This window comes from Gossypium raimondii, chromosome 12 (genome assembly GCF_025698545.1).
Source record: "Gossypium raimondii isolate GPD5lz chromosome 12, ASM2569854v1, whole genome shotgun sequence".
In the NCBI taxonomy this organism is placed as follows: Eukaryota; Viridiplantae; Streptophyta; class Magnoliopsida; order Malvales; family Malvaceae; genus Gossypium; species Gossypium raimondii.
In genome coordinates, this window is record NC_068576.1 from 4,797,675 (window position 1) to 4,825,412 (window position 27,738).

General features: G+C 34.8%; 1 protein-coding gene across 3 annotated transcripts; it reads right to left on the reverse strand.

Moving 5' to 3' along the window:
• Positions 1 to 998: 998 nt before the first annotated feature.
• Positions 999 to 13,722, reverse strand: LOC105762955 (serine/threonine-protein kinase ATR). 3 transcript variants are annotated; one of them, XM_012580947.2, is made up of 15 exons: positions 13,412 to 13,722; positions 12,889 to 13,033; positions 12,614 to 12,726; positions 12,095 to 12,429; positions 11,843 to 11,967; positions 11,053 to 11,197; positions 10,382 to 10,954; positions 10,217 to 10,292; positions 9,419 to 9,728; positions 7,363 to 8,619; positions 3,628 to 7,021; positions 2,946 to 3,515; positions 1,896 to 2,519; positions 1,471 to 1,665; positions 999 to 1,338 (listed from the first exon to the last, which is right to left on the reverse strand). In XM_012580947.2, exons 1-15 carry the CDS (start codon positions 13,599 to 13,601, stop codon positions 1,171 to 1,173), a joined length of 8,220 nt encoding a protein of 2,739 aa, XP_012436401.1. In that variant the 5' UTR covers positions 13,602 to 13,722; the 3' UTR covers positions 999 to 1,170. The 3 variants fall into 3 exon arrangements, with proteins under 3 accessions (XP_012436401.1, XP_012436405.1, XP_012436407.1); XM_012580951.2 differs by lacking the exons at positions 12,614 to 12,726; positions 12,889 to 13,033; positions 13,412 to 13,722 and having other exon boundaries at positions 12,240 to 12,352; XM_012580953.2 differs by lacking the exons at positions 11,843 to 11,967; positions 12,095 to 12,429; positions 12,614 to 12,726; positions 12,889 to 13,033; positions 13,412 to 13,722 and having other exon boundaries at positions 10,382 to 10,454; positions 11,053 to 11,172.
• Positions 13,723 to 27,738: the final 14,016 nt, after the last annotated feature.

Here is a 27,738-nt window from a genome sequence, read left to right on the forward strand (position 1 = left end):
GCAAAAGAGCGTCCACGTGAGAGCTTCTTTCAGTACTTTTGCTAACAATGCATCCTGCTTAAGGCGTTTTTGACACTATTTGCTCAGAAACGTCTTCTCAAAATTATATTTTCAGGAACTACTGTAGCAAAAGAGCGTCCACGTGGGAGCTTTTTTAAATTAAAAAATAATTTAATTAAGTGACCTTAAACCCCAAACCCTAATTTATTTAATTTTTTATTAAAAATCCTAAACATTAAACCCTAATTTATTTTCTAAAATTATAATTAATTTACTCAAGTAACCCTAAACCCTAATTTATTTGATTTTTTTCTTAAAACCCTAAACCCTAATCTAATTTTTAAAAATTTATACTTAATTTACTCAAGTAACTCTAAACCCTAATTTATTTAATTTTTTCTTAAAATCCTAAACACTAAATCCTAATCTAATTTTTTTAAATTTATAATTAATTTACTCAAGTAACCTAAACCCTAATTTATTTGATTTTTCCTTAAAAACCATAAACACTAAACCCTAATCTAATTTTTTTAAAATTTATAATTAATTTAATTAAGAAAACCTAAACCCTAAACCCTTATTTATTTAATTTTTTCCTTAAAACCCTAAAATCTAAAAATCCCAAAATCCTAACCCTAATTGTAGAAAACCCTAACCCTAAAAAGGGGGCAAAACACTTCCTCAAGGAAGCGCTTTATCCACGTGGACACAAAGCGCTTCCTTGAGAAAGCATTTTCCTGCTTTATCCCCTAACAACGCGCTGACGTAGATGCAATTTAAAGGAAATTGGCCCATTCCAGTAGTTAATTTAGAACCTGGTCCATTTCAATAATTTTAAAAATAAAGGAGCTTTTATTGATAATTTGCCTTACCTTCACATTCCTTGATAGGTTGAACATTTTTTTTTCTAAATGGAAGTTAAAATTTTGAGCTAAAATACATAATAGAGTACCAAAAAAGTTAAGGTACCAACAGAACATGAACTTGGGCCACCTCCGTTCCAAACAAAAATATGATTTAATCAATTTGTATTTAGAAAGATGGAAGTTACATCCTCCCAAGCGAAGCATGAGGGTTTTAACAGTTTCATTTAATCTTACACCAACCAAAAACTTTACTACAACAATATCATCTATATATACAACGTTCCAAGATATTTTTACATAGTTGCTAAAACCATGGCATCCACCATATATACATCTTTCCAAGATTCTTGTGAGAAACTGCCTCTGCAATCAAACGACGAGCCTGACCTTCTACAGCTAGCGGTAGAGACGGTGCTGCTCCTACACCGACAACCACTCCTTGCAACCTTGCCTCAATATTGCTTATGGCCCGCTGCACCACAACAAACACACGCATGCTTTAGTTGTTAGGCTATAGAGTATTCCATAAACCTTTTTGCATGACAATGTTGAACTAGTTAAAAGGTGCAAATAATGAACCAAGTGCAGAAGAGATGATCCAAACCTGTGCATGTGGATTCTGAACTTCTACACCACTGGATTTGTGAGATTTTGTCCACTCTACAAGAGGATCATGAATGAAAGTTTCAAGAACACTCATCAAGGTCTCCCTATGTGTCCTCAGAACTGAAAGTGTTATTTCACAAATCCTCAAAAAGATGCCCTCATATCCAGTGATGCCCAGTCCATCAATCATGTTCTGTGGGTTCCATGTTAAATGAAAACAACACAAATGAAAACAGAGCATTAAAATGCATGTGATCTGAAAATTACAATCAATGCGCTACTATATTCTGGAAAACAAGATTGGGAATAAGACTAAGATTGTCATTCAACAAATTCAAGTAATTGCATGTAGAAACATAAAATGTCAACATACCACAGAATCCAGTGATTGTGCAAAAATTGCATGTACTAAAGACCATTTACCTGCGTTAGCCTGAAAGGCACCAGCTCAGGCTTCTCCAATTGCAACCCCTTATCAAATAAGCAACTAAAATCAACGTGAACACAGTCACCTGTGGTAGAATCGAAAAGAATGTTCTCCCCATGTCGGTCACCCAGACCCACAATATGCCCAACCATGGACCAAACAGCTGTTGTGTGAGCATAAGCAACTCGAGCTCTAAACCAAGCAGCAGGCTCTGAAAAAGTAGTTAAAAACCATTGGTGGAAAACTGGTGGGAACATTGGAAGAATCTTGTTCTTCAACATCTCATCTTCCGGTATTTTACCAGAGCATTGATCATAAATCCGTTTAATTTGGGGATTTGTTTTCTGCCTGTCAAATTTGCCACATGTGATGTAAATGTCTTGAAGAATATGCCGGAGGCCTCGAGTATGGGGTACCCATTCCACCATGCCACAGTCCTCTGTAAGAGGAATCACTGCAAATGTACGAATGTAAAGCTTCCTCCTACGGCTTTCAGGATATTTTGATAGTAAACGGTTTATCATTGCAGTAAACTCCATCATGCGGGCATCTTTCCTGAGGTCATCTTTGGGCTTGCAAAGGAATGGACGTTCAATGCCATCACTGCCCAATAATACAATCTGAAAATACAACAATGGCATCAAGGTTACAAAGATGTAGCATTTCACTATTTAGAATCCACAGGCAGTTGGTTGAGAGAATGTGATAGAGAACACATCCACCAATACCATAAAACCCTAAAAGAACTACTGAAGCACATGACATAACTATCTAGTTCAGAAGTCTCCCTGACTTGAAGTACTGAATCTAGACCAGACTATATTTTAAAAAAAAAAAACAAACAGAATAAGAGCATAATTCGATAAAGTGGGCTACACATGGCATTTCCAACTCTATCCCTGTTGTACAAATATGGGAAATCTAATTTAAACTTTGTAATACCTTCTCAGACAACCTTATCTCCAACCAAAATAAACAAGCACAAGAAAATATATTAAAGAAAAAATTTCCCTCCTTTGGAAAAGCAGGAAATGTGAATTACGTACTTTCTTAGGCCGCTGAAGTGATGAAAGAATCTCAGCCTCATCAGCTATGCCAGATATCGTAGGAAGCTCCACACCAGCAAAGATATCAGAAGAAAGAGATTCAGTGAGATCCACATCATAGGTTGGCAGACTGACAGTAAGAGATTGTTGAATTGGCATGATAATTCCAAGAGGCATCATCCTTTTCAATGCACTAAATTCGGTTGAGATATTAATAGTCCTCGATTTTGGCTGGCCCGCATGGAAACACAGCTTGATAAGATGATCAACCAGGCTAGCAAACTGCAAAAACAAATTATTGCCATTAGTTCCTAGGCTAAATGCTTTTCGTGCAACTTGAATGATTTCTGCAGCTGCTTCCCGCCTAGAAGGAACTGTGGACTTTGAAACTGCTGCCATAATCCATAGTGCTTGTTGTGGATATTGCCGGACAACAGAAATGATGATGTTTTTGACCAGTTTAACAATATCTTCATTTTGGTGGCAAATTCTAGACACCAGCTGAGGTAAGACTGTTAACCATTGATAAGTTGGCAAATCTTTCAAACAGCCTCGCATTATACTAGTTACCTGCCAAATGATGAATCAATTAAGTGTCAATCGTTAAGGAATAGCTCCAAAAAGTGTCACCACACTTATAAGAAATCAGAGATAAAAGTTCATTCTGAAGTGTTGAGCCTACCTTCCCTTGGACGTTTTTCAAATCCCTATTAGAGGCAGCTGAACTTCGCTGATAAATACTCCCAAAGTCAAACCACAAGGTTAACAACCTTGGAAGTGCTTGAAACAGATTCTTGTGGCCCCGATGAAGCCCCTTTGCATAGAATAACAGTACGTCAGGAAGATAATACCACCAGTATTTCTCAGTGTTTGAGTTTGAAGGAGGAGCAATGGCAGAAGCTGAGGGAATCATCCTGGGACCTAGCTCAAAATTCTCTTCTTGACGTTTCCTGGCATCAACAAGTACTTCATCACAATATTTAGCCATATAAAAGTACCCTTTCTCCCACTTGGGTTGCAGTTCCCTCACCCTTGAATAAAGACTTATCACATCCTCCTTCTGTTTCTGCCCAGTGTAATGAATCCACCTAGAATACAGGAGGAGGGTCTTTGCAATCTCTTGGTTCTCATTCATAGCTAGAGTATCACCAGGTAAAGGTTGTGGGTTTAGCGGAACCAGTGAAAGGCTAGTAATTGATGATATTGCTGCAGAGCCTACAACCTCCACTGGCATGTTCAGAAGAGATTGCTGCAACTCAGCAATGGCACCATCAGAGCGCCTAGTACTCCAAAGAAGCTTAGCCTTTTCCATGTGAACATTAGGCGCACCAGAAGCCTGTGCCTCTAGAATTGCTTGGTTGGCTGTTTCATAGTGGCCAGCCAAACGACAGAGCTTCGCATATTGAAGCCAACAGTAACCAACTTGAGCACCAAGGTTACTAGCACCAAAAACCAGTCTCCTGAAAGCCAACAATGGCTCCCTTGCCCAGAGTGATGGTTGTGTAAATCTGAGTCGACTCTCCCAGTTCTCCATGACTTTTGAAAATCCGAAATCACCCAAATGAAATGATTTGTCCAGGAAAGATTCATCGATGAGAAGAGTATGGAAGTCCTCTAGCTCTCGTAGCAAGTGAAGTTTGACAATAATTGGATAAGCCCGTGTGTAAGAATCCATGCCAGCAGCAGCCAAAGGAGCAATGAGAGATTGTTTGGATAGTGCAATTTTCTCCGCAACAGAGAATTGATCCCTCTTCATCATTGCCTGCAGAATCTTTGCGACATCAAGGTCAAAAGAAGCATTACTTTCAGAGCTGCTGCATAGTAAGCCCTCTTCATCTGCTCCACTAAGGTACTCATTCATCAGGTCCCACCTTCCAAGCCTCCATGCAGCCTGCACACCTTGCATGCACCATGTTTTCTTGTATTTGGGTATTCTTGAAATTAAGCCATCCACATGAGTAACCATGGCCTGAAGATGGCACATGTTTAATAAACAGTTGAGAACATCAGAATGCCTCTGAACAGAGGTCGGTTCCATCTGCAAGGCCTGCTCACAAACTGTCAAAACTTCTGCCCAGTTTCCAGCCTTTTTGTTTATTAAGAGCTGATCTTGTAAACTGTGCGACTTACGTAAGCATGCTAGTCCTGACAATCCATCAGGCTCATCCAGACAACTGTATATTTCCATTAGATATGAAATATCTTCATCCTCAAAAATGCCACTTCTCTCGGAAGCAGGATTAAAGGAACCTGATCTTCCTCTCACAAAAGATTCAAAATACATTAAAGACCTTGCATAAGCCTGACACCTGAAGGAAGCCCTAGCAAGGGTAACCTTTGGAATTGCACTTAAAAGCTCAGAAACATATTTACACTGTACAAGAAGTTGATCTTGACTTGCAGATAAAGCCAAACTTTGATCCTTTGACTTGGATGCCTGCTGCCTTGAAGCTGATGATAAAGACTGAGAGAGAGCAAGCTCTTGTTTAACATCATCCACCCACTGACCAAGATTATCAAGAAGAGTAAAAACTGCTTGAATGCAAACTTCACTTTGTCGACCACTGACTCCATAAACAGCAGCTCCACTGTTCTCTGAAGCTGCAGCATTAAGAACTGATTGGATTTCTTCTGTAATACCATGCCGTGCCTCTTCTGTGCCATGACAGACAGCATTGAGGACTAAATATGGCAACAGATACATTGCTGTTTGCATATCATGGCGAACTATGCCTCGACAAGCATTAAAAATGCTTGCACGAGATCCAATTGCATGTGCAGTCAGCTTTTTTATCCAAGAGAAAATCCACCTTCTGAATGACATAGAAGGCCTATAAATTGGTCCAGCAGATGCAGAATCAGCCATGTTTGGAAGCTGAAATCTAGAGGTTAAGCAAGGGGCAATTATCTCTTTAACATAATTAGAAAACCGATCCCATAATTTCTGACCCCTACTACTGTTCCCACTGCTACTATAAGAAGTTTTGATCCCCAAGGAACTGGTTTTTAGAGGTTCCTTATCCTTCTTAGTCTGTGACATAGAAGCAGCATTCTCATCCAGTGATGCCTCACAACCTGCAATCTTTAAAAGCTCTTGTATAGCTAAAGCAGCAGAATCCTGAACAACTGTATCAGGCGCCGCCCTGAAAGCCCTTGCTAGATGCTTATGGATCAACTCAAAAATAAGGTCATCATCTGAGCATTGAATTTTAAAGCGTTGACATGAAACATTCCTTAATTTTGCAGGATCAACTGCACCAAGAGCTCCAAGGCAATCAGCACATATTAATTTCAGCCGCTGTCCTACTACAGTCCTTGATTCCTCAGCACAACCTCTGAGCAAAGATGTGATCAAAGAGCTCAAAATATCCATGTCCGAACCACCTTCACCATTTACCAGAGCTGCAACATCCTCCTTTCTTAATTTCAGCAACTTGCTCAACTCAGTCACAACCATATATCTTACATTCAGATTCTCATGATTCAGACCAGCAACAACATCTCGTAATTGATTCTTCAGGGTCATTGCTCCACGGGCTTCTTGTATAGCTTTGTTCACTTCCGTTAAAGCCAGAATACTGGGCAAAAGAGGAAACTCATGAATATGCTCCTTCAAAATAACCCTGTTCTTTAATACAAGTTCTTCTAGAATTTCCACTACCTTATGCAAATGAGCAGACGAATTTTCTGTATCTTTCTCCAACAAGGGTATAAGAGCAGCAAAAACTTGAGAAATTACATGTTTAGTGCTAGACGGTGATACCATTGCCAACTGCACAATGAAATAATGCAATACAGAGAGTCCTTCAGATTGGAGTGATTCTTTACCAATAGCATGCATGAGAATCACCATTAACTTTGGCACGTAGGTATTCAGGTGAGAACCCATCATTTTGATTAGCATCTCAATACGTTTCAAAGCTTGCTTCTGCAGTGAAAAATCCTCTGAATGGAGCATTTTTCTGTCGATACTGTTAAGGAGGCCCACAAAATGATTCCTCAAGAAGCCTGGAAGATCCTCAGCATCAGTCAGCACTCTAGCAACCTTTTTTATCATGTGAGGCACTCTATCTAACCTATACAGAAAGCAATCATGATCAGTATTGTGCCCTCCAATACTTAAAACATTTTCTGTGCCATCAATAAAGCATTGAAATGTTGGCTGTCATCCAAAAAGAAAACACAATATAAATGATTTAGAATGAAGGATATGTGCACAGAGCATGTGAAAAGAAGTAAACAACAGACATCTGTGCAAAGTCAAGCCAACATGCACCAATCACAAACAAACACTTAGTAAAGTTCATGCAAATGATATAAGGGGGTATTTCAGAAAAAAGAGGAAAATAATTAATAAACGTATTTAACATTCGATAATTTTATTCACAAGATTCTTAGATAGGATGGAGGTTTATACCTACTATTTATTTCATTCAAATCACCGCCATCAAGAAAGCATATAAGTTCATCCAAAAGTGCAGGCAATGCAGCTGCAAAAATTTCTTGGTTATTAGAGCCAATTTGTGCATGGTAAAATTGTAAAGCAGAAAACAACTCCTTCTCATCTGCTTGGTGGAGAGCAAAGGCAAGCACTTTTGGCAGCCAATTTACTATCAGAGGTACCACATCGGTGTTTAAGCACTTGGCCAACTCATATAACGTGTCAACTGCTTGATTGTTATCCCGCTGTGACACTACAAGCTTTGGAAGAACAACAGGAATCATCTTGTTAAGTAGCTCTTTAGTTTCAACACCAAGAACTGCCTCTGCAAACTCTTTCACCATTTTCGGACGGCTTGCAAGCCTGATAGATAGATAATCAAACAGCTCATTGCGAATATAAACAGCTTTAGAAAGCAATAGTTCAAAGCCTCCATTAAAATGGAAACAGCAAGATTTGTGTATTAATCGTGATGCATTCAATTTTACAGTCAAGTATAGATTGTCCAGTTGATCAACCAATAAGATCAGGGAAAACAGGAAGAGTTTACTATAAACATCAACTGCCATCATAATTTCTGCAGTGGATTCCAGAAGAGTCTCTATTATCTGGGGATCTTCAGTGGCTGCCAGAGCATTTTTAATCATATCCAAGAAGTTTTCCTCACTGCTTTTACTTGAACCATTCCCATCTGAAAATAGAAAACTCACTATTGGATCTTGAAGGAACGAACTAATCTGAGTGCAGAATGCTTCTCTTATGGACTTCTTTCTGTTGAGCAGCAGAAAATCAATGCATTTAACCCACTCTGTTCTCATTTTAAACAGAGCATCCTGGGGGCCATGTAAAACAACCCTTCGAATAGCTGCTACACAGGCAAGCTGAACCTCTTCGGAAGACTCATCAAAAAGCAGATTAATATATAAAGAATAAAAATGAGCAAAATCAAAACTGCGACTACTCCCCAAACTATTTGGTTCCAGCGGAAGCATGACTCTAGAATTAGGCTCATCTTTGTGCAACACACTACCATCACACTTTGAACACCAAAATCCTTCTAACAAATAATCTAAAGTCTCAATCTGTCTCTCATCTTTGATGTTTAAAAATAATTTGCAGGAACATCTTTGTGTTCCGTCAACACCACGGTAAGATCCATAGAGGCATGATAAAAATCCAAGACAGTAAGGAATCACTTTCTTAACCTTTTCATGCTTATCTTTCTCCAAGGACCTGTTTATTCAAAGGATGGAAGATACAGCAAATGTGTTCAAGTCAGGAATCTTTGCAATAATCATTTTATCCAAAAGATAAGATACCCATCCCCTCTTCACCACCCCTCCCTTAGAAATAAAATAAAGATTAGCATAGAATTTTTTATCCACATTCCAAGTGATCAAAACAAATAATAGAACATGAGACTCTCACACTCAACATGCTAGGCAGGCTCCTCAAACTAACATATGAAAGGAGTTTACAATTAACCTATTTGAACAACCAGCTATCATTGAAATTCACTGGTCTCAATACTCACGATGTCATAGATCCTATTACTAAAAGTTTGTATTGCACGCACAAACCTTTGTAATAACTTGCTTATAAGAAAAACAAATGATCATGCCACAAGTAGACAGTAACTACTTTAATCACAAGTGTTACATGTACAAAAGGAAGGCAAAAGAGTAAACACAAAGAAATCATTAAAAAAAATGAGTTGATATATGAAACTTCCCAAACAAAATGAGGAAAAAAGAATAATTAAAACTTTGTTTAGCTGGCTGATAATAGCCTAATGAAGAATTCTCAAACTTCTTGATGCAGGAATCTAGTTATGATACAAAAGAGTAAACCTTTATATATGAAGCATAAAAGAATATACCTTCCCTGCAGCGGGAATCATCATTAGCATCCATCATATTTTAAACATGGCATTTGAATGAAATTTTAGACTCCAAACCTCATAATAAACTATAAAAGGTTACAAATGCTGCCAGATATGCAAATGAAGAAATAGGTCCAATTTCTCACTTACTCCAATCTTCTAAACATGTTTGCTAGAGTATCAAGACCAGACGAGATCACCATAACTGGCATGGAAACAAGAGCTTCTTTTCTTACTTCTTCAACTTCATCATGAAGAGCTAAGTCCAGAACTTCAAAACCAGTTCTAGAACTAAAGCTTGGACCAAGCTTCGATGCAACTTGAATAGAGAAGAGTTTTGATTTCCATGGAAGATGAGGCTTGGGGACCACTGGAGTGTGGGTCCATGGAAGCTTTAGCACCACATTTATGTCCACATCATTCTCACTCTTAAACAGATTTTCCTCAAAGAAATGGGACCCTAATTAAGAATGGTTGAAACGGACCACATTAAATACCAGACATAATTCTGGCCAAAAAAGAAAATACCAAACATAATTAAGCTTCAAAGAAGTACATTTTCAGAATGAGGAAAAAGATTCAAGTCACTGTTCATGTAATTGAGATTAAGCTTAACAGGGTTGAAATGAGTGATATGAACTAGTAAAGAGCAGAAGAGGGATTATCAGAAACTATATCTGCAAAGAAGACTTAAATAATTATGGTTTAATTTTCATACAAATACCCGTCTCTATGAAATTGATCTCACGGGGTGTACAATTTGTTGCATTCACAGATGAGATTTATGAGTATGAGGCGTGCTCAGTGAAACTGCAACATATTGGAAGCTATTTTCTTCATTTTGAGACTTAGAAGGCACATTAAATTGACAAGCTTTTTAATAAACCATATTCCTAATTAGTCAAGTTCCAATCAAACTTCTAACGAAGGTTAAATTCACTGCCTTACCTTGTATAAGCAGCATGCTATGAATTCCTTCCAGGTACACGGAAATATCAACTGTGATTGCACTCTCTAGCTTTGCCTGCATGACATGAACCTACATAAAATGAAGGGAAACCAAGAAAACGAGCAGGTTCTAAAGAATTCTGCATTTTTCACATCTAAGATCACCTGCTCACATATCCAAGGAATCCAAGACTGCAGCTGTCGAAAGATGGAGTGTGACATATTGGTCTGAGGATATCTACAGAAGGCAATGGAAAGCAGGCTAAGAGCTGTTAACGCAACATCTGGTCTTAAAGTATCATTTTTTACCCTAGGAGCATTTAAAGTTTCAATAAATAAAAGAAGTGACTCATGCATAAAGTCGGCATATCCTTCTCTTCCATAAGAAATTATATCAGTAATTTTAATATCCCGTGGAACATTAGCGTTGGAAAACTTAATTGCTCCATCTATCTTTTGGCGTTTGATGTCGAAATTATCAACATCAATGATACGTCTTTTTTCCCCAACCTTCGGACTTGCTATTAGTTTATCACTTGAGGTTGATAAAACCAGCTTAGTATGATCTGTTCTCTCTCCAACACGATGAGGACCAAGAACAGAGAGAGCAACTTGAACACAGTCAATCAACAAAATGCATGGCTCAGGACAACAAAGTACATTAATAAGAGATTCAGGCCTCCATATATGAGGGGGACAAGTTCTTGAAATCCGTATATATGCAGTGCACAATGCAACCTGGAGATGCATATACATGAGTTCCAGAAGATACACACATATACATATATTTATTGTTTGACTGTAAAAAGGTAACTGTGTACAGAAACTTGGTTTACCTTGAGCTCCATGCTTTTGGTTCTCCACATTGAGCGATGGAAAATATTAACTAAATCTTCAGCTGTTAGCTTGACAACATCATCAGGACAGCTAGTGTGCATTGCCCTAAGGCAACCACCTATGGAGGAATCATATGCTGAGCTCCTGAAAAGTAAAAATGGTAGAATACTAAGAATTAAAGCTATAAAAAATTTATTAGCCCCAAATGTCAATAACATAAGAATTTTCTATGAAGAATAAGTAATCAGATTGAAGCATGCATGTAACCACTTAGAACTCTAGTTATAACCCTCACACAATCTAAACCTCCAAAAAGGCATCCATAATTTCCCCAAAAAAAGAGGAAAAGGTCAGAAATCCTCATATAACATTAAAACCCACATGTCCATGAGGTGCCATGTGAGTTGACCACTAAGCTTTTGTAATCTTTCAGATAGAGTACAATATTTAATACTCATTAATTAATGATAAGCACTCTACTGAGACATAAGATGCTTGGAATTGATAAAATAGGCCATGAAGAAACCATGTTAATCAGAAGTTTGCCTTTTGAAATTAGCAACTAACGGGCACAATATAATACACTATCCATCAAGGTCACAAACCTAATTAAACCTATACAGGATAAGGTTATGTCCCAACTCCCAAGATTTAGAAGTCAATCTTTGAGTCAGAATTTTTTAAGTATTTCACATGGTTCCTACATATTTGGATTGTGTCCTCTTAGGAACATTATATTCATCAAATATAATTTCTAGTAAAATAAGCGTCAGATATCAGAAGGCACACCTGAATACAGGGAGTCCCTCCTTGTCCTCACCTAAAATGGTGGATATTGATTGGATTAAGTTCTGATGAGGAACAGTGTCATAACTCATCACTGATCCAATGACACGTGCAAAGTCAAAACATGCCTTACAAAAAAATTAAATTGTCAGCCACCACAACAAGAGGATATTAGAAACCGTGTGAACAAACTAAATAACCAAGATGTAAAAATTGTGTTCAAGAAGCTCGCTGCCAAACATACATAAAACCCACCATTTGCAAATCAGCATCTCCATAACATAAAAGAGAGCATGCAGCAGAAACAAATGATGTATTCATGAGACCTTCTACATATAGTGTTCCTTCAGTTAAACATTTGCTAAGAAACTTTATGATCCAAGTTGCAAAAGGCAGCCACCTGTCTCTGCCCAAGAGGTTAATCAAGATGCCAGGGCCATCAATGGGTTTATTGCTCGTTGGTAGATCACAGAGACATGTAGAATCACTTAAATTTCCGGAAAAGGACCGATGGAAACACTTTAAATGTAATCTGGCGGCTTCTGTAATTCTTGAGTTTTCCGAAGAGAGGGATGCTATATGCAAAATATCTGGAAGGATATAAAGGGGTGTTAGTTCTCTTTTTTGTTTCCATATGCATTACGGTTAGGATGCCAAATAAAAGAGGCATCATGGATTAGACCAAACATAAATCATAAAATAGAATTAGTCAATTACATAAGAAAGCAGTGAAACCATAATAATATCAATTGAAATGCTGAGAACTCCTTTTACCTTCAATGGTACACATGGCATCGATGAAAAGTGTTCGATATGCATCTCGAGATCCGGTACGAAGCAGCGATAGAAGGGGTCCAACTGTTTCAAAAATCACTCCATGTCGAGAACTGAAAGAAGTAGATAATTCTTGAAAATACGGGAAAAAAGAAAGGAAAACATAAAAGAAAAGGTACGAAAATGCAATGAACAAATTTAACAAAACACAAATGCATGATGAAAGAGAATCCTAAAAAAGGCTTTGAACAAAGGAGTGTTATTAAATAGCCAACCTAAATGCAGGTTCAGCAAAAAAAGGCAATATCCGACCAATCAGGGGCAAAACTGCACTAGGTTTGCCATGGTAAAAAACTCCAGGAAAATTCCTTGCTGTGTGAGAAATGAGCTTCAGCACAGCTATAACTTCTCGTTCATTGGCTGCAACAAGTGTAACAGCAACAACAATAAAATTATTTACAGCAGAAGTCGCAAATTTCATGAGAATCCATTAAAAAAAGAGAAAGAAAAGCTAACTTCTTAGCTATCAGTTCGCTCAGAAAAGAGAAAGAAACGAAAAGGGAAAAAAAGTAAAGCGCTTTTCTTTATAGTTTAATACTTGAATCTTGAACAACATCGAAACTTAGTTTTCTTACAACACCATTTAAAAGGCTAACCTTCTTTTACTTAAATCTTATATTCTTTCGCAATCAAGTGCCCAAACTTAAGAAACTGAGAAAACCCAAAAGAAAAACCCAGCAAGTAAAAATTCCCACATTTCATGAAGATCCAAAAGAAAAGGAAGGAAAAGAAAAATACCAGAAGAAGAGGGAACAACGTAGCCGTTAAGAAGATTGGGAAGAACAGCACGGAACTTGGTCTCTAAAGCATCATCGTCAGCGCAAGTGCTAAGGTTGTTGTTTGGAGGAGTGGAAGGAGTTGCTGCAATGCGTTCACGAAGAGCGTGAACCAAACTCGACAGAATTCTACTGTTACTAGTATTAGCCATTGCATATCTTCTCCGCTCCCTTTCACTTTCGGACTCCCAGTTTCCAAACCTTGGGATTTTGGCCCTTTTTCCCTCTTTTCACTCTCGCTCTGTGCCACTACGCTTTGCCGCTTTGTTGTTACCCACGCTTGTTCCTTTTACTTTTTTAAATTCTCTTGTTGGATCGGATCCGTAAATATTGGTATCTCTAGAGTAAAGGGGTTCATGGCCGGGTCGGATTCTGCTCTAATTAAGTATGCTTTTTATATTATCCATTATTGTTTAAATTCAACCAGTTTCAATTTTTAATTTTGTTCCTAATATCTCTTTTTTATTTATTTTTATTTGATATGTAATAGTTCTATCTATAAATGAATTTCTTATATTTCAATTATATTTTTATTAAATTTTAAATATCAACAATTTAATATTTTTTATTTTTATACTATAATTTAGAATATAGTATATTTATTTTTTTATATTGTATATTATATATTATATAAAAAAGAAAAAACAATATATTACAAAATTGAAAATAGATCGAATAGTGCTCAAGCTTTTAATATTAGAGCTTAAGTTCAGTCCATATTTTAAATGGGTCTAATTTTTTTTTTAAAACTCATTATTGCATAGATGTTTGCTCACACGAGCATGTTTTTGTCTCTATTTGTCTGCTCACGGTAGCATGTCGTCTTTTCTTTGTCTGATTTCTTTTGAATTTCTTTTTTTCTTTTTGTTTAGGTCATCATTGTTTTATGATCTTTGTTTTAAACAATGGAAAAAAAAACTTATTAATTTGAGTATAAAAGATGGTGAAGAGAAGGCTTGGCAATTTTCTAATGGATCTTATTTGCAAAAAAAGGCATATGAGTTCAGCTTTGTTGGTTGTTTTCTTGCGGCAAGTGTGGTACATTTCCCCGCGATGCAAAATACAATGGCAAATCTCTGGCATCCATTAGAGGGTATTAATTTTATTTTAAGGGGAAAACGTTTTTTATTCAATTTTTTTCATGAGCTTGATATAGATCAAGTGATCAATAGTGCCCCATGGACGTTCAATAACCACCTTTTGATATTTCATCGATTAAAGAAGGATAAAGATTCTATGTAAGTCCCATTGGTTTTCTTGTCTTTCTGGGTTCAAGTATAAGGTTTACCTCTTGGATTATTTTCTGAAAATGTTGCTAGACAATTCAGAAAATTTCATTGGAGTTTTTATAGAGTATGACTCAAAACAGCAAAGTCGTGGGTACAAAAACTTCATGAGGATCCGAGGTCAAGTAGATGTTCGACTTCCATTAAAGAGACGAAAGAAAATAAAGATTTCTCAATCAAACTTTGTTTATGCGAATTTTAATATGAGAAGTTTACACTTTTCTGTTTTCTTTGCGGATATTTAGGACATGGTGATAAGTTTTGTCCAGTTAGATTAGTGCATAGGCTACAAGAACTGGAGTTAGGTTGGGACTTGTCATTGAAAGCACCGTCGAGGAGGGCTACCTCCACGACCAGCATTTGGCTTTGTGAGGAAGATGATGCAAATTTCTTGAATGTCAAATTTGGAAAGCAAAATTCGAGGAGGAATTTACGGAGATTAGTGGGCAGGAATCATGGCACAAAATTAATCTCATATTGGGGTTTAATTTGGAGTGGAATTTGATTCCCTTGGAAAGGAAAGTGGTGGGTTGTTCAAGTGGGTTGGGCAGGGACATTATGGACCATGATTTGAAAGACAACCCATTAGAGGGTATTGAAGGCAAGAAAATACTAAGATCGATTTTTCGGGCTTTATAGTTTCTAAGTATTCAGATTCGCTAGAGAACGTTGATGGGTGTGACAAAGCCCTACTTTAAAGGATATCGACGGCTGCTAAAGGGAAAACCGATCGGACGCAATGAAAATTATTTACTAGAATGTTTGTGGTTTGGGGAACTCACGGGCTGTTCGTAGAATTCAGCATGTGCTGAAACTCTATCATCCCCAACTCGTCTTCTTTATGGAGGCAAAATTAAATTCAAACAGTATAGAGAAAATTATAAAAAGGTCTAACTTTCAATGTGGGATTGATATATTGGTTGATGGTACTCGTGAAGGGCTCAATCTTGGATGGAATAAAAGGAGCTCTATTACGTTGAGGAGTTTCTCAAAAAACCATATTGATGTGGAAGTGTAGAAAGATCCAATTAAACCAAAATAAAGGATGACAGGATTCTATGGTGTTCCGAATTCTCATCATAGGATCGAATCGTGGAATCTCTTACGCTTTTTAGGGCAGGATCAAAAATTTCCATAAATGATGTGTGGCAGCTTTAATGAAATTTTGTATGCATTTAAAAAGAAGAGTGGTGTTCCTAGGGATGAAGGTCGCATGGAGGAGTTTAGATCTGCTTTAATGGAATGTCAACTGGAAAATATGGGTTAATTAGTTCACATGGGAAAGGGAAATTTGCCATAAAATAAAATTAGAGAAAGACTCGATTGTGGAGTGGCAAATGCTGAATGGAGGACGTCTTTCCCTAAATTTTCGTTAAGACACATTCCTCGTTATGTTTCGGATCATTACCCCTTGTTGATAACTACAGATAAAGATGTCCAACATCATAGAAAAATAAGGTTTCGTTTTGAAAGCTAGTGGACTATGGATGAATCACGCGAAATTGACATAAGACGACTATGGGAGAGTAGCTCAAGTAACATCACTAATCAACTTGCTCATCTATGTGGAGGATTACATGAATGGACTGACAAGTTGAAAAATCAAAAAAGCTGATAATTCGAAGAAACTACTTAGGTGCATAAATCAATTGGATGCTATGGAAAGAACTGAAGAGAATCTTGCTGAAGCTGATCGATGTGAAAATGCATCTCAATATGGAAATTGAAAAAGAGGAGTCTTACTAGGCACAAAGAGTGAGGGTGAATAGGTTAAGATTGAGGGACCGAAATACAAAACTTTTCCATAACTATGTTTTACAATGTCAACAGATAAATCGTATTAGAGGTCTGAATGATGAAAATGGTTAGTTCATTTTGGGTAATTCAAAAATGGTTGTTATAGCAACTACGTATTTTTCTAACCTTTTTTCTTCTCAAGGGGTTGGAGACACGGATCATATTCTCTCGAGAGTGGAAAGTTGTATTTCAAAAAGTATGAATCAAAGCCCCCTAGCCGAATATAGTAGAGAGGAGATTTTGGCAGCCTTAAAAGAGAGGGGTCCAACAAAAGTTTCAGGTACAGATGGTATACCAACTTTATGTTTTCATAAATATTGGCACATTGTTGGGCAAGACATTGGTTCATTTTGTATGGATGTTCTTAATCGAGGTACTTCCCTAGAGTTCTTAAATCTCACTCACATTATTCAAATTTGAAGGTTGTTTACCCGAGTGACCTAAGGAATTTTCGTCCAATTAGTCTTTTCGTTGTACTTTATAAGATAATCTCTAAGATGGTGGCTAATCGATTTAAACAAGTTTTAGATGCATGTATTGATAAAGTGCAAAGTGTTTTTGTGCTTGGAAGATCTATTACAGATAATACTCTTCTTGCCTATGAAGTATTTGTAACAGCTCGTTTTCAGTGGTGTCGAAAATAGTGGTTTCGGGACCACAATTTCGATAAGTAAGTCAGTAAATATTATTTATTTAATATTTATGAGTATTTATTAGAGTCATATAAAAATTTGGTTAAGAAATTTTAACATTTAAATAGTTAATAAATAAAAAGAACTAAATCGTAAAGGTTGTAGAAGTTAATATTTATTAGTTAAAGTATTGATTGACATAGAAATGTAAATTAATGGACTTAAAAGGAAAATATACCATGCATATAGGTAGTGGATATTTATGGAAAATGTTTTGTGATTTTGTTAGTTAATTTATTAAGTGTAAATTGGTAATTAGATAAATTAAACTAAAACAAATCAAATAAAAGAAAGCCATCATCTTCTTAAGATATTACCGAAATTTTTAAGGGAGAAAACACCATTGAAGGAGCTTGGTTCGACTAGTTAATTTCATCTTGCATGGTATGTAAATTTTGTCTGTTTTTAATAATTTTAATGTTTTTGTGATCGTTTTAGCTTAATCTAGTTAACCTAAGAGTCCATTCGTAAAACTGTTAAAATTTTTTGGACTTACCATGATGGTTTAAGTGTGTTTGTGAACTTAATTGATAGATTATTAAGCTTGATTGTTAAATATGACTATTTTGTAAAGTAATTTTTGTTGATTTTAATGCTAAAGGACTAAATTGTTTAAATGATAAAATTCATGGAATTTTGGTGAAATTGTGATAAATGTGGGCTGTAGAGACACCCTAAGAAATTTGTCTAGCATGAATTTTGATTAAATATGGTTAATTTGTAAATTTCAGGTTTAGGGACTAAATTACATAAATGTTAAAATGTGAGGGTAAATTTATAAATTCACATTGATAAGGGTTATAGGCTTGAATTAATTATTTAAGCAATTTGAATTGTTTAATTGAATGAAAATTATTATTTAGATCAAGAAACGAACCAATTAGACTTAAATCGTGGAAAAGCTAAAGTATCAGACCAATCGTTGGCTTTGTTTTTGCAACTGTTTTTGTCGAGGTAAGTTCGTATAATAGTTAATTTATTTCTTGTGGAATTTTTAAATGCTAATGAATAATTATGCTAGGTAACTTAAATGTTTAGTGTATATTATATGCTAAATTGGATTAAATTTCTATAGTAATCAATTGATGAAATTTGTAGATAATATGGATTACATGTATGTGAGTATGAAATGTTATAACGGAAATGAAGTTAAAGGATAATTATATGTAAAGTGTCCCGTTTGAACATTGTGAATACCTAGGATACACATGACATGTCATTAGAGGTTATATGGTTCCGGGTGTTGGTATTGGATGTCCTACCGATGGCTGAGGTCCTACATTTGTTGTTGATTCTCCACAGCTCATGTGAGCAGCATCATATAGCTTAACATTCCAACCCACAGCTCGTGTGAGTATTGCAGATATGGTTACAGTATAGATACTAACACACTTTGTGTGAGCATGGTTCATGTGTATCCAACGTTGCTTCATTTAGTTCAACGGGTAATAAAGACTAAAACAAGTGAGCTTAATTATATGAAATGTTATGTGATTATGAAAGAGGAAATGGAATATTTTGGCATAATGCTTTGATTTGGATGAGTAATTCAAATTGGTAATGTGATGAATGTAAGGTATATTTTATATGTTACTATTATGTATTTTATGACATGATAAGATTATATGTTTCCTTATTGAGCTCACTAACTTATGGTACTTGTGATGTGTATAAGATTTAATGAATTCATGAGCATGATAAGGAAATTATGCATCAAATATATATAAATTGAGCCTATTAGGTAAGTTTACGTTTATGATTAAGCTTACTAAGCACTAGTTGCTTATGTTAGTTGTTATCTTTTCTTGTAGATCATCAAAAAGCTAGATCGGTTGGAACCTTGTCGGAGTGCATACACACTATCCATCCATCATTTTGGTAGTTTTTGTTTATTTTGTTGATGGTTATAAATGGCATGTAATAGAAGCTTTTATGTTATTGTACTAATGTGGTGTGGTTTGAACTTATTACTAGCTTACTTGTATATATATGACCTTGCTTTTGAGCTTGTAAATGTCTAAGTATATATGTCTTTGGTTACTTATTGATGCCTTTAAAGTAGATAGTTAATGGTGGAATGGATTGTATATGAATTGGTTAATTGGTATGTTTGATACATGATTATGATATGGACATGTAGCTTTGAATTTGGATTCATTTGGTGTATGAATTGTGGTGCCAAGTGATGGCATATTGGTTAGGCACATAGGTTGAATGATTTTAACATGTTTTTGGTGTTTTTAAATGTGTTTTAATCATGTGAAAGTAATTAGAAATGTTTTGGCTTGGTTTTTAAAAAAGGGTTGATGAATTGGCTTGCATCAGGGGTCATTTTGGAAGCACATGACCTGGGACACGGGTTGTTACATGGCGTGTGCGACACACAGTCACACCACACAGCTGTGTGTCATTTTAAATTATAAGTGCAGGTTGGTCCACATGGTCATAGAGAATTACACGGTTGTGTGACCTTACTTCAAATACAAATACGGTTTGACATATGGCCTGCGGCACAGCCGTGTGACGTTATTTCGAATACTCACACTGGTAGGTGCACGGGTTGGGACACGACCGTGTCACCCATATTTCAAATTGTACACGGTTGGCTACATGGCCTTTTTTTGAGCCATACAACCTGGCCACAGAGCCGTGTGACCCCTATTTTCAAGATTTTTTATAATTTTTTATTTTGTTTCAAATTAGTCCCTAAATGTTCCCAAACTATTTTTAAGGCCTCATAGGCTCGGTTTAAGGCCCGTAAATGTATTTATGCTATGAATGAAACTTGAAATTGAATGTTAATATTTAAATTTGAATAATTGATTCTATATGATGTTGAATGTTTCAATTTGTTTTGTAATACTTCGTAACCCTAATCAGGCGATGAAGACATGTTAGGGGTGTTACAGTATTGCACACTTTTAAACAAAAAAGAACCGGTCAAAAAGGTTTTTTGGCTCTAAAGCTTGATATGAGCAAAGCCTATGATAGAGTGGAATGAGCTTTTTTTAGAAGTATGACGTTGAAGATGGGGTTTGATAGTTCATGGGTGGATTTTATTATGCATTGTATTAGTATTGTTAAATATTCGATTATGCTAAATGACGAAAAAGGAAAATTATTTCACCATCTCGAAGACTTAGGCAGGGGGATCCCTTGAATACCTTTTTCTAATCTATATAAAGGTTTATCAACTTTGATGAGATTAGCGGAAAATGATGGTTTACTAAATGAAGCAAAGGTTTGCAAAATGGGACCATTAATTTCTCATATATTATTTGCTGACAATTGCATCTTATTCGGTGAAGCTACAACGAGAAATGCTCATATTATAAAAGATATTCTTCGTGAATATGAAGTTTATACGTGTCTAGTGTATTAACTTTGATAAATCTTTGCTTTATTTTAGCTCAAATGTAATTGAAGAGTTATGATTTCATGTTTCCAATATTCTAAATGTTAGATTTTTCACAAATCCGAGAAAAATATCTAGGTCTCCCAAATTTAGTTGGAAGGGTGAAAAAGTTAGCTTTCAAGTGTTAAAAGATCACATGAGCAGTAGGATTAAAGGCTGGAGTATAAAGTATCTCTCATAAGGGGGAAAGGAAGTTTTGATTTAGGCGATTTTGCAAGCAATCCCGACTTACTCGATTATGTGTTTCCTATTACCTAATTCCTTATGTTTAGAAATGGAAGGAATAATTAGCGAATTTTGGTGGTAGAAAAACCATGGTAAATGTGGGATCCACTAGTGTGATTCGAAGCGGTTATGTGAGCTTAAAGAGAATAGGGGAATGAGAATTAGGAGTTTGGTGAAATTCAATTTGGCTTTGCTTGCGATGCAGGGATGGCATTTGATTTGTCATAGTGATTTGTTATTATCTCACACATCAAAAGCTAGAAATTACCCGGACTTAAATTTTGTTAATGCAAGTTTGAGAGCTCACCCTTTTTATACTTGGAAAAGCATTTAGGAGGCCAAAAAGCTTCTTCAAGATGGCATGTGTAGGAGAGTGGGAACAAGGTCCCAAAATTTTGGTTTGGACTGGGGATTGGATTCTAGAGGCTGTTAACATAATAGGGAACATGGTTAGTAATCCAATTATTCAAATAGTGGTCGATTTGATAGAGCCTACAACTAGATGTTGGAGAGCAAAGTTGATATATAATACCTTTAATGATGATGTTGCGAATAGAATTCTTTGCATTCCATTTGCTAGTGCCCCACATGAAGACAAACTGGTATGGCAGAGGGAAGGCTTAGGGGAGTATTTCGTGTGAAGTGGATATTGACCGCCTTCAGATGTACCAACGTCTAGAGTAGAAATCCTGTACAAAATATATAAAAGGCGGTATCCGCAAGTATACGGGTCTGGTTGTAATATAGTTACAATGGAGTAGGAGAGTACTCTAAGGATTGTACCCAATGGAGGCGAGCACTAAATTAATTCTAATCTAAACATAAATAGATTTAATTAGTACTTTAAATAGATTATATTACGATGAATAAAAGGAAAGGTTTTGGTAATCTAAATTAACAATAATAAAAAAAAAGAAATAAATAATCACGAGAAATCAAATAGTGAAATGTATATCAAATATGGGCATGGGTGATTAGCTCGCTTCAGTAATCATAACCAACTGTTGTTTCATGTTTTCTTGTTCAATGAACTAGTCAATACCCCAACAGGATCTTTCGATCTTCTATTGATATATTGAGTCGGCAAACACTTCTTATCTCTCGACCTCACAATCTAGACCGGTTCAGGGTTAAGGTATTTACGAATAGGCCATACGAAATTTGGGTTAATTCCCACCTAGATGACTTCCTAGGGTTACCAGGCCTAAGGTTTTAGGATCTTCCTTTCCTGAACAGCTGATCCGTTAAGAGAACCTTGCAAAATAGTTAATTAATCATACCCCCACTCACTAATCCCCCACATGGGGATTAGTTCCTCATAGATCTAATAAACAATATAAACTTGATAGAAAAAGTAAACATGAATAATAATTCAAGAGTATAAAATTTAGAATAAGTCTGATTTGTATTAAAATTAATCACAAAATCCTCATAGAGTTTGATTGTGTTTTACAAATATGATTTCTCCCACAAAAACAAATAACAAGAATTGAAATAAAACCTAAGCCTAAGAAAAGAGAAAAGCTAAAGACTAAATCTAGGAAGAAAGTTATACAATATGAAAGTTGTGCACCAATGAGTGTTTTAAGAGCCTATTTATAGAGTTAGGGTTGCATCGTCCTCAATCGTAGGTCAGCTGACGCTCTCGTGTTTAACTTTTGATTGTACAGACCAAAATACCCTTAGCTAATAAGTGTTTTCCGTACAGGACCGATATCCGACACCCTGGTGCCTGTGTCGCTATATCAAAGGCAGTATGCTCAGATTCAGGGTGGCTTCAGGGGTGTGTCGCGACATCCCTTTTCTGTGTCGTGACACCAAAGGCAATCTCAAAATTATTGCATTTTGTTTCTTATGTTGCGACATCAAACTCCTTGTGTTGTAACACAGTGACCAATATTGAGTTTTATGCCCTTGGATTTTCTCCTGCACACTCATTAAGTATATTAGCTCGCCTTTAGGTTTCATCCAGCCCCTAAGGTCAATAAAAGACTCAAATTACACTTTTTATTGAATTCAAACTAAACTACAAAAACATAACTAGAACATAATAAAAAGGTTTGTACTCAAGCTCCCAAAGTGCGAAAACTAGTTTAATTTGTGACGCCGAATTACGATAGATTAGGTATAACTGCTTGTTACAATGAGGTAATACATAAATACCTAACACAGTGCATACTACCTATTCTCCTTATTACAAGAAATTATGGCAACTTAACCTTCTGACTAAGATGAATATTACAAATTGAAGAGTGTTCCAAAATCACATCTCTACGTTTCATAATTTATACAATAGATGACTTATTGGTTCAACAAATTGTCCCAAGTGCTTTGATGGAATGGAATCTATTGAACAATTTTTTAGAGACTGTTCCACTGCAAAAGAGATTTGGCAATCACTAAACATTTGTTGACCACATATAGTATCAGAAATGGAATATAGGGATTGGATGAGTAACATTAATGAACATATTTAATCTTCATTGTAGGATCATGGCATGTACAATATAGGCTATTTGGATGGTTCGAATAAAGCTATTCATGAGGGAGTTAAAACAGAAAGCAAGTGAGACTAAACATTTTGTTCTCTCCTATATCGAGAATTGGAAGTAATTAACCAGAAAATACATGTTCAAAAGATGGGGCTTGAACGCTGGAGATCATTAGAGAGTCCTCTGGTGAAGATAAACTTCGATGTTACATTTCAAAATCACATAAAAAGATCATGTAAAAGTATTATTATCAGAGATGAAAATGGTGGGGTGTTGGGACCAAAGATAATAATGAATGACCATATACCCTTGGTGTTCGTTGCGGAGGAAATTGCATGTGTCCAAGCAACTTAATGGGGCCTCGATTCGGGTTTCTTAGAAGTGGAAATTGAAGGGGATGCTCTCACGGTTATAAAAAAAAACTCATTTTATAGAATGATGACAGATCAGAGATAAGTGTATATATTATAAGCTGTATATTCATATGCGAAGGCTATCATCAGTGTATTTTTCGACATGCACTACGAGGAGCAAATGAAGTGGCACATATTTTAGTTTTTAAAGGACTAAGAAAGGAGGGAACAACTTATCTGGTGCAAGGTGTTTCTGATTTTGCCACAAATGCAGTCGAGAAGGACTGATGGTGGGTGGACTGGCTAGATTAGGAAGGGAGATCGACAGTCTTACCTAGAATCCCTGAAAGCTTATTTTTACAGGGACGATTTAAGTTTTTAAATGAGCTTATGCTTTAATGTTTGTGATGCCTTGTATGTTGGTTTGGGTAGGTTAAAATCTTATTTTATGGTTGGATAGTATTGTTGCTTTTGGGAGTCATTTTAACTCATTATTTTTGTTGTTTTTCTTTTTGAGAACCGTTCCTTTAATTACTTCGAATAAAGTCCAATTGTTATTTTTTTTAAAAAGAAAAATATTTTTTGGGTAAACTAAAAATGTAGTCATCCAGCTACTAGTAAGATTCGTTTTTTTGTCACTCAAATTATGATAGTTACAAAACTGCCACTCAATTATGCCATTTTTTTTAATTACCCACCGTTAAATGGCTAACAGAAAATAATGTGGCAACTATTAAAATCGTCATAATAATAAATTTAACCATTAATATTTACACATTGTATCAATTTAGTCTTAATCTTTAAAAATTTAGCCCTCGATGTTTACACATTGCTTACTTTTATTCTATTTTTACATGAAAATATAATTCAATATACAATGTGTATTGTTGAACTACATAATCCACAAATACATAACTTTCCTAAAAATATTTAAAAAATCTATTTATTATTGAACAAGACAATCCTCAAATATATAGTTTTCCTCAAAAATATTTTTTTAAAAATATTATTAATTCATTTTTTTAACTTGAGCTGGTCGTGAAACAAATCAAACTTAAATTATTTTAAGTTGTTAGATTCACAATTGAATTGAATTGACGAAGTGAGTATTTTTTTTATTTTCAAGAAATTGAATTGACGAATTGACCATTTTTCAAATTTTGGGTCATTTGTCTGTTCTTATTGCTAATTTTTTCATTGAATCAAACGTAAGGACAACATTAGAAAGGGTCACAAAGAAAGCAAAACTGAAAAATGATCAAATTACATAATGTGTAAACATTGAGGGTTTAATTTTTTAGAATCAATACTAAATTGGCCCATTGTATAAATAGTGAGGGTTAAAGTTTTTATTAAGCCAATTTTTTTCTTCAAAAAAAAAAAATAAAAACTACCACATCAACTTTTTGTTAGTTATTTAACGACGGGTGACCAAAAAAATAAAAAAATTGATTAGTTGGATAATTATTTTGTAACTTTTTCATAAATTGGTGACAAAAAAGATTTTTTTTTAAGTCACCGAACTATTCAAAACTTGTTAATATTAAGTCTATGTTGGTTAAAGTTTTTTTTTTTTTAAGTTTGGTTAGCAAATTCCGAGTAAAAATTCGAAAACCGGTACGGTAGATTAAAACCCATCAACGAGTAGAACATACATTAAATCTAAGTCGATATGATAGTCAATGTCGAAGATCGAAAAAGAAAACTATTTGAATTTTGGTTTGCAAATTCGTAATGTTCAAATCAATTTCATGAAAAAAACTAGATTGTAAAAGAAAAGGGGAACGAGAGTGTTTTCAATTGGTGTAGGTAGCACGAACATACAAACATATAGCGACGATTTTAATAGCCTAGTGACTTAAATGCAAATTTCAAATAGCTAAATAACTATTTTGTAACTTTTTAAAATTAAATGATCAAAATGTAAACGTACTAATAATTTAATAACATTAATGGTAGTTTAATAACACAATTTATCATTTAATTCAATAAAATGCTTCTTTTTTAAAATTATTATTTTTGATTTAATTTAATTGGTATAAACAATAACGTTATAAAATATAGATAAAGTAAAATTGATGGGACACTCTCCAAGTAGGAAGGCCACCTTCCAAATATTACTATCCAAATCTAAATTTAATAATAATATTATTCAATAAAAATATAAAATATTTAAGGCTAAACTATAAAAGTAGTCACTTTTGTTTACCTCAGGTTACATTTTAGTCACTTATGTTTGAAATGTTACGTTTTAGTCACTTATGTTATTATTTTGTTACGAAGTGATCACTCTTCCATTAAGTTCTGTTATCTCCCTAACGGTAATCCTACGTGACAGTCCAGCTAAATTTTAAGTGACAACTTGGATTTCCTAATGGGATGAGAATAGATTTTCATTTAAATAAATTTAATTAATTAAAAATTTTAAACTCTAAATCTTAGTTAAAAAACCGTTTATCTCCCCCTTTTTTTTTTAGTTTTCTTTTTCAGTTGACTAAGAAAGCTATTATCATCAGAATTTTTTATTCACCTACAAAAACAAAAGAGGATTCAATGAAGGGTCCAGGTATGTCTTCTTCACTGACAAATTTATGTTCTAAGACTTAAAATCAAGTGGTTGTCGACAAATTTATGTAATAAGATGAACTGCAATGATTGCAACATGTGAAAAAATGGTGTTCTAGTTAACATCCTAGAATGAAAAGCTAAAACAATTTGTTTTTGTAGGTGAATAAAAAATTTTGATGATAATAGCTTTCTTAGCCACCTGAAAAAGAAAACTAAAAAAAAGGGGGAGATGAACGGTTTTTTAACTAAGATTTAGAGTTTAAAATTTTTAATTAATTAAATTTATTTAATTAAAAATCTATTCTCATCCCATTAGGAAATCCAAATTGGCACTTAAAATCTAGTTGGACTGTCACGTAGGATTACCGTTAGGGAGATAACGGAACTTAACGGAAGAGTGATCACTTCGTAACAAAATAATAACATAAGTGCCTAAAACGTAACATTTCAAACATAAGTGACTAAAATGTAACCTGAGGCAAACAAAAGTGACTATTTTTGTAGTTTACCCAATATTTAAATATATATAAATCTAAAAAAATTAAAATTAAAATTAAAACTAAAAAAAAGTTTAAAATTAACATTTCCTGTAAATTTTAATTATATAAAAAATCTTAAAAATTTCAAACTAATTTCCATTTATTTTCCACCATTGATGAACAACTTCAATCACATCAACTTCATGTTATTTTATTCAGAAATTACTTTGCATTTTATTTTCCTTAAAGCCCTAAAAGTCTTAGCAAAATACATTTAAATGCAAAATTTGGATTCTACTATTAGATTGATTGTTGCTACTCGAGTTTTCAAGAAACAAAACCTAGGTTTGCAACACTACTTTCATTTTTGAGAATCGTAAATATTCTACCGTCAACCACCTATTTATAGGACTTTCTTGATAATTATGAAAAAAAGGAGAAAAAATTAGGAAAAAAGGGCAAGAGAGGAGCAAAATGTTCTATTATATTATCTGGGTTCTTTGATAAGTTTCAACTTTTTGAAATTTGAGATTTTTTCTTTTAATTTATAATACGTAGTACCCTATTTCTTTTCTAATCCATTATTTCGTTTTTATAACTCCAGGTACAAGATTGATTGGGATTTTAAACAACTTTAGTTTTGAAATTTTAGATTTTTAAATTTATAATACAAAATACTTTTCTTCTTCTCCAAACCTACCTTTTTCTTTGAAATTCAAGTCAAGATTTTACTTGCAACTATAAATAAAACATATATATATATATATATATATATATATATATTAATTTTAATAATCTGAGGAGCCAGCACTAATTTGCATGAGAAAAGAGAAAAAGAAAACAAAGAAAGAAAGATGAAAATGTAACAAGTTGATAACATTAATGACTACTATGTAACAAATTTTGATAACATTAGTTACTATTATGTAACTTTTGAAAGTTGGGTGACTGAAATATCATTTTAAATAAAGTTCAGGCACAA

Coding starts and splice junctions, on each gene's coding strand:
- LOC105762955 (XM_012580947.2), bottom strand. CDS start 13,601: ATGGCTAATACTAGTAACAGTAGAATTCTGTCGAGTTTGGTTCACGCT. Junction 7,022..7,362: donor TTGAATGAAATAAATAGTAG/GTATAAACCTCC, acceptor CTTTCTGTATAG/GTTAGATAGAGTGCCTCACA. Junction 3,516..3,627: donor TGAAAAACGTCCAAGGGAAG/GTAGGCTCAACA, acceptor ATCATTTGGCAG/GTAACTAGTATAATGCGAGG.